This window comes from Callithrix jacchus, chromosome 12, assembly GCF_049354715.1.
Source record: "Callithrix jacchus isolate 240 chromosome 12, calJac240_pri, whole genome shotgun sequence".
Taxonomy (NCBI): domain Eukaryota; kingdom Metazoa; phylum Chordata; class Mammalia; order Primates; family Cebidae; genus Callithrix; species Callithrix jacchus.
Genome location: NC_133513.1, coordinates 114,043,721 through 114,051,205, shown reverse-complemented (window position 1 = coordinate 114,051,205; position 7,485 = coordinate 114,043,721). Strand labels below are relative to the sequence as shown.

General features: G+C 40.4%; 1 protein-coding gene across 1 annotated transcript in view; it reads right to left on the bottom strand.

The window, feature by feature from the left end:
• Window positions 1-4,216: 4,216 nt before the first annotated feature.
• The window catches only part of PLPP4 (phospholipid phosphatase 4), a 187,244-nt gene continuing 183,975 nt past the window's right edge, over window positions 4,217-7,485 (bottom strand). Inside the window, exon 8 of the mRNA XM_054243379.2 lies at window positions 4,217-5,442. Within this exon, the coding sequence (XP_054099354.1) occupies window positions 5,426-5,442 (17 nt within the window). The 3' untranslated portion in view covers window positions 4,217-5,425. The remainder of the gene's footprint in view (window positions 5,443-7,485) is intronic.

Genomic DNA, 7,485 nt, shown 5'->3' with positions numbered 1-7,485 from the left:
GCCTGCCACCACGCCCAGCTGCTTTTTTATATTTTAGTAGAGATGGGGTTTCACCATGTTGGCCAGGCTGGTCTTGAACTCCTTACCTCAGGTGATCCACCCACCTCGGCCTCCCAGAGTGCTGGGATTACAGGCATGAGCCACCACACCTGGTGAGAAAAGGCTACTTTTTACAGAAGAAGGGCTGCTTCCTCCAGGTTGGCCTCCTAAGAAACACAGACCAAGGCAAGTGCCTCTCTTGGGCCCTGCCCTGAGGTTGCTCATTTCTGCCTATGCTAGTCTTGCCTCCTTCTCTGACTTCAATAACCCCTGTTCTCCTCCTTCTTTGAACTTCTTTAGTGCTTTCTGACTATTCCAAGCTTGTTTTACGCATCTAAGAAAAAATATCCTGATTCCCAAGGTGACCTAAAGATCTACAGGAGTTTTCTGGATTCCTTGAGGGGTTTCCCTGGGAAAGTCAGATATCAAATGTTTTGTAATGTTACTGAATATTTTATTTTCAAATGTGTGGGGGTGTATAATTTCTAAATCCATTCCTTCCCCACAAATCACACCTTCCTCCTCTCCCTCAGGCAGTGCAACTGTTCCAAAATGCAGTCCAAGAATGAAAAGTGGAGTCAAATGAATGCTGTGGGTGGGAAGCTGATTCCATTTGTTCTGCCCTAAAGTGGCTAAAGAAGAACATCAAACAAAAGTAAAAATTGTATTACAAAGCCACAACATCTAAACCGACCCATGCTTATTACCTTAATTTTTACTTAGAAGTTATTATTTGGGGTGGACTTCAACCGGAACCTGCGAAAACGACGTAAATTGCACTTCGTTATTCATCACTTACGCCATTAAAACTTCCTCTTGATTTGCTTCGGTTCTTTATGTTCTTTTCATACAAGTTTTCATGACTTCATGGGAGAAACAAGTTCCTGTGCTCAGTCGGTTACCGGATACATACCCTGAACTTCCCCTTGCTTACCTCTAAAGACTACAACAGGTCTCCTCACTGACTATGCAGGTCACTTAGCATAATGACTGGTGTATGGTGTTTTAATAATCATTTGTTGGAATGAAACAATATTCCTCTTCCAAGCATGGAGGCCCATGGTTTTCAGTGAGACACCAAGCCTTGTCCTCACTGAGGACAACCCTTTCCTGGACAAAGAGAGGCCAGTAACCCAGCAGTTTCAGTTAAGAGAATTAAGTACAAGCAAAGAAGTACCCTGTGGGTGCTAAGTCAAATGAGTGCCTTATGACTGCATGCTGGGGGCGGGAGACTTCATGGAGGCTTCCAGGAGTGGGCTACACTGTGCTAAACACAAACAGACAGAAGAAGGGATTGTCCCTGCGTGTTTGGCCTGCCTCTGTTAAGTTTGCGAAGACACCAAGCTCACCCTCTACTGTGTGCTTTTCTGTTCTTCCCTTTCCAAAGAGCTCTTCCACCATCCACTGATCCAGTCCCAACCATCCTGCAAAGCTCTATTCTTGTCCACTTTATTATTTATAATAGTAATAAAATAGTATGTTTCTATGTGTTAACCACTGTACTTAGTGTCCTCCATGCACAATGCCATTTTAGCCTAATAGGAGCATTGTTATTTTCCCCTTTTTGCAGATGATAAAACAGATGCTCAGATTGATCCAGTAACTTTCCCAAGGTCGTGCAGCTGGTTGGTTATGGAACCTGGTCTTGAACAAAAGGCTCACAGGTGCCCTTCAGTCCATCCATCCCATTGTCTCTCCAGGAAGAACTTCTCTGACGCTCCTGCTCTCATGAATTCCTATTCTTTCTTAACAGTTATAGTTCTCACAGTCTGTGTGCAACGATACGAATTTTACATTTACTTGGGGTTCTTGCTGTTGCTTAAAATTTCATATCCCTAGTGGAGCGGCAAATTCTCACGCACTGCTAGTGGGATGTAAATTGTTATGACCACTTTTGTTTGGCAGCATCTATATACCTTATGACTCAGCAATTCAACTCGTAGGTATTAATGCAAGTGAAAAGAAAACATTTGCCTACACAATGCCTGGTAAAAGGCTGTTCATAGTTTATTCATGCAAACCCTAAGCTGGCAACAATACCCAAATGTCCATCAACAAGATAATACAATACTATATCAATAATGAGCACAAATCAACTACAACCACATACAGAAATATGGGTGAGCCCCACAAACATGCTGAGGTTAAAAAGCCAGACAGAAAATAGTACCAATGTATAATTCCATTTTTATATGAACAAAATAGGCAAAAGTAGTCTACGCTAATTAATATAAGGATAATGGTTAGCTTTAGAAGAAGGTAGAAACTTCAAGGGAATATAAGGGAGAAATTCAAAGAAGCTAGTGTTATGTTCCTCGATTTTGGAACTTTGCAAGGGTGTTTTCAGTTTGAAAGTTATGTAAACTGTACACTTAGGATATATGCATGTAAATTATAGGTTACATACATATCCTATGTGTAGTTATGTAAATTATAGGTTAATAAAAAGTTGAAGCAAAATCAAAGGGAATTTTATATCCTTTTCTGAACAACAACTGGCTTGATGATTGAGACCATAGTTTACACCTTTCTATCCCTCCTTTTCTTTTTTGGACGTACAAGTTGGAGGTGTCTCAAACCTATCAATAATCAACTGTATTTGACATATTTGACATCATTTGTTTTCCACAAAAATAGATAGTTTTGTAGAAATAGTTGCTTATTTTTAAGTTGGGATGTGCATATGTTGACAAGAGTCAAGCTGTGTAAAATATTGTAAGATATTTATTCTGAGCCAAATATGAGTCACCAATGGCCTTTGACACAGTCCCAGGAGATCCTGAAAACATACGCCCAAGGTGATTGGGCTACAGCTCAGTTTCATACACTTTAGGGAGACATAAGACATCAATCAATACCCATAAGATGTACATTGGTTTGTTCCAGAAAGGCAGAACAACAGGAATTGGGGGGCTTCCAGGTCATAGGTAGATTCAAAGATCTTCTGATTGGCAATTCGTTGAAAAAGTTATTATATAAAGACCTATAATCAATATAAAGGAGTGTCTGGGTTAAGATAAGGGGTTTGGGGCCAGGTATGGTGGCTCACGCCTGTAATCCCAGCACTATGGATGGCTGAGGCAGGTGGATCACTTGAGCTCAGGAGTTCAAGACTAGCCTAGACAACATAGCAAAACCCCACCTTTACAAAAGTACAACAATTAGCTGGGCATGATGGTGTGCAACTGTAGTTCCAGCTACTTAGGAGGCAGAGGTGGGAGGATGGCTTGAGCCCAAGAGATGAAGGTTGCAGTGAGCAGAGATTGTGCCACTGCACTCCAGCCTGGACTACAGAACCAGAGCTTACCTTAAAAAAAAAAATAGGGGTTTCAGGTTTCACAGACCAAGGTTTTAGCATATAGATGAAGCCTTCAGGTAGCAGGCTTCAGATCTCTTTTCAGACCTAAAAAGGTGCCAGAGTCTTAGTTAATTCTCTCTTGGATCAGGGAAAAGACCTGGAAAGAAATGGGAATTTTCTATAGAATGTAGAGTTTCCCCGCAAGAGTCATTTTTGCAAGGCCATTTCAAAATATGTCAAGGAAATATAATTTGGGGTAAAATACTTTGATTTATTTTCAGGGCCTGCTATCTGTAATGTAATGCTATACTAGAGTCAAGCTGGAATTTGGTATCTTATTGCTACAAAAAAAGTCTGTGTTGTTAGCATTAAGATCTCTGTTTTAATATTAATACTGGTCAACTGTGCCTTAATTCCAAAGGGAGGAGTGTAAAATGAAGAATGCCCAACCCCCATTTCCCATCATGGCCTGAACTAACTTTTCAGGTTAACTTTAGAATGCCCTGGGTGAAGGAGAGGGTCCAGCAGTTGGCTGGAGGGCTTAGAATTTTATTTTTGGTTTATACTTATATTAAAAGTTGGTTCTTCTATAAAAGTATAGAGCCAACTCAATTCTGTTTGTGATTCTGTCAGATACTGACTGTCCTGAGTATTATGCCTCAGAGATCTTCACTCTCATTGGTATCCATTTAAAGTAGGAAAATTTCCTCCCATTGCTACAATAGAATCTTAGTTCTAATGAGAAGGCTTATTTAGAACTATAAGTACTTTTAATATCTCAAATCCTTTGGAGATGCAAAATTATTTGTTGATCAGCTGAACTCTAAGACTCATATATATATATATAATTTTGGATTTCAGCTCTAAGATTCTAATATATATTATTTATTAGATATATATAATTATCCTTATATCATAAGAATATTTCAGTGAAGCTCCAATTTCCTTAATATATATGCAGATGTCCCCATAGATAAAATACCTACTGACTCTCTTCATTTTTGATACATGTGTTTTTTTCTAGCACTTCCATTTAACTTTATCATTTTCATCTCTCTGCTGCCATTCTCCATCTGTTCCTGCATGTGATCTACCTTTTCTATTAATCTTTTAACTTATTAATTATAATTTTCATGGTTTCTATCTCAAAGTCTCAACATCAAAGTCTCAGTCATCCCTGAGGCTGTTTCTGTTGATTGCCTTTCTCCCTTTACAATTTTTTCCTTTGGTTTTTTTTATATCTCATAATTTCTGACTTTATAGGACAGCAGAGATGTAGATAAATAGTATTTATTCTATAAAAGTTTCCAATATCTTCTTCTGTGAGAGTGTTAGTGTCAGAGGTTGAGGTTATCTAGTCAATATTTGAGCTGGGTATGAGTGTTGTTGCCACTGTTACCTCCAATAGACCACAGGTTTCAAACTCCTCTAGAGGTGGAAATCATGTTATCTTGTGCTTAGTGTGAGGGCCAAGGTTCCAGAATCTTCTCAGGTTTCCAGGTTGCCCCTCAGCTTTCAGTTATAGAGGGGAAGAAAATTGGTCCTCTCTCTCTGAAGGGTCAAGTCTGTTGAAATAAACTGTCAATGGACAGATTAACAGGAGAAAAGGCATACAAACTCATTAATATGCATGTATGCATGGGAGCCATACAAAATATGAGATTCAAGGAAGGACCAGGTGGCTGAAGCTTAAATAGCACCATCTTCATAGGGAGAGGAAGGTGGAGGCATGTAGGCAATTTTGAGTGATAGTGAATTATTTTTAAGGGAAATCAATGAGCCCAAAGAACAGACAATGACCTGGGACATAGTTCCTCTGAGCTCTGGGGAAGGTGGCAACACATTTTGGGAAATTGAGGGGTGGAACTTCCCTGTGAACAAAGAATGTCATATTATGCAGATAATGTCTTCCAGGTAATGTCTCAGAACTGCCCTTAGAAGAAGAGATGCAAAGTCTGTCCGGAAGTGTGATGACTTTTAGTCTTTTCTTTCCTCTGGTGGCTCATCTTTCCTGGTGAGTTGATGAGGAAGTTTGAAGACAATTACATTTCTTTTGGAATAATTTTTCTCATTCAGATGAGGAAACTTCTAGAGAATGCCTCTTACTGTGTTTGGGGTTTCGGGGTGGAGGGAAGAAACAAGAGAAGGTTAGAAGGTCTTTAGTTCTCAGGCAGTTTCTAAGACCTTCCAATTCCCTTTAATGGAAAACTTCTCAGCATGCCAAAGTACCATACTTTGGGATATCATTCTCTGAGCCCCAACACAGCCATCCTGGCATACACATGCCACAGAGGGGCCTCTGTCCATGCTCTTAGTTCCCCTATCCCAGTGACAGACTACTCTGGCCTATTATTCAGTGCTGGGCTCATTTTGGGGTGCAGGGGCAAGGGAAGATAGGTGGTTCTCAGTTCTCTTGGTTTAGCCTTAGTCTTAGGCAGGCACCATGTGCCTGGGCCTGGGGGTGAGGCATTGTTGGCATTCTCATCCCTCCTGCCCATGGTAGCCAAACACTGCTTTGTATCTGAGCTTGGACTTGGGCCAGAATTTCTTGCCCACTGCCTCCCCCAGCCCCCCACCTCCCCGCAGTAAGGTATCCTGGGCCCAACACAGCTTCCTGCCCTTCCACTGGGGGTTGGAGATTTTGCTCTGACCCTCCGCAGCACACCAGCCTTTTGCCTGTGCCTTGAGGGAAAGAGAGTCTGCTGCCCCTCCCTCAGCAGTTCAAGGCTTGTTTCCTAGGAGGGAAAGGTTGGGGAGAGGATTGTGTTTATTCTCACTACAGCCACAGAGATCTCCTCCACACCTACCCCACCAAGGTGGGCTCACTCAAGGCTCCTGCCCTCCATCTTTATCTCAGTAACTGGTGAAGCCACATGGAGAAGAACATGTGCCTCTGAGCTTCCTTTGTGTCTGAGCCCCCAGTTATTCCAAACTGACATTCTAGCCCACATGTGGCTTTGTCAACCTAAAATAATCAAAACGGTCATAATCTAGTGTAAAGAGAGTTCACACAAGCACAAAGTTTGAGGACGGCCAGCTAGAAAGCAGAGATTCCAAAGAATGGAAGTGTGTTCCGAAGTGTAGCAATTTGGGATCATTTATATAGACAAAGTTTAGGAAAGCTTAACAGAATTTCAACATCATTCTATGTAAGGCTTAATGCATAGTTATAACGATCTAATTAGTCAGGGTGATCTTTTTCTTTAAGAAAAGGTATATTTGTCATTCTATACCAAATATGCAATAGTCCTGGAGTCTTTTGCCCTATCTGGTCTGAGTTGGTTACAGGACAAAAAAGCAGGCAGTGAATCTACAATAAGAATTGATGTTCGGGAGGCGGGGGTTCTGATCTCTGGTCTGTTTCTGGTCATTTACGGAACGAGAACAATGAGGAAGAGAAATAGCCCATAATCTAAGAAACCAAATGGTAAACATGCTATGTGACTCAGTCTCCAGAGATTAACTTCCCCCTTGGCATAATAAATTTAAAGAGTCCTGAAATTGTATTTTCTTTTATAGCCTTTACCAGTTTTAACATCTTTTAGCTGATTTCTTTTTACACATCGTATGGCAGCCACCTCTCCCATGTTCTATGTAAGGTGAACCTTTGTGTGTCTCCTCATCCCTTAATAGAGCCTGTCCCTCTTTGGAATTCGGTTTGTTTCATTGCTTGGATTTCAGTCCTCTGATGGGCTCAAGAAAATTTACAATTACAAAGGCAGATTTTTCTGCCTTTTTCTCATTGTTATGTGTAGGTTTCTATATCCTAAATGAAAACTTCTTAATTCTCTTTCAAGACCAACAGGGACAAAACTAGTGCGCAGTTTGCCTGTTTTCCGTTTTACAGTTGGAATTTCTATTTAATCAAAATTTTGGTTATGTAAAAATGTAGTTCATAATAAAATGCCAAATACTGCCATTCTTTAATATCTTCTGAAGGCCAATAACCTTTCCATCACTGTTTAAAGCTGAAGACTTAATAAAGATTTTAAATGACATTTTACCCAGCACTTTTGTGTAGAATAAACATTCAAATTGCTGCCTCGGTTGTAGATTTATTTACAGTTGACTTCACTGCATAAAATAAATTTTTCTTTGTAATTTGAACCTGCAGTTTAGCAAGGGGTTTCTATAAGCTTGCAAAGGTA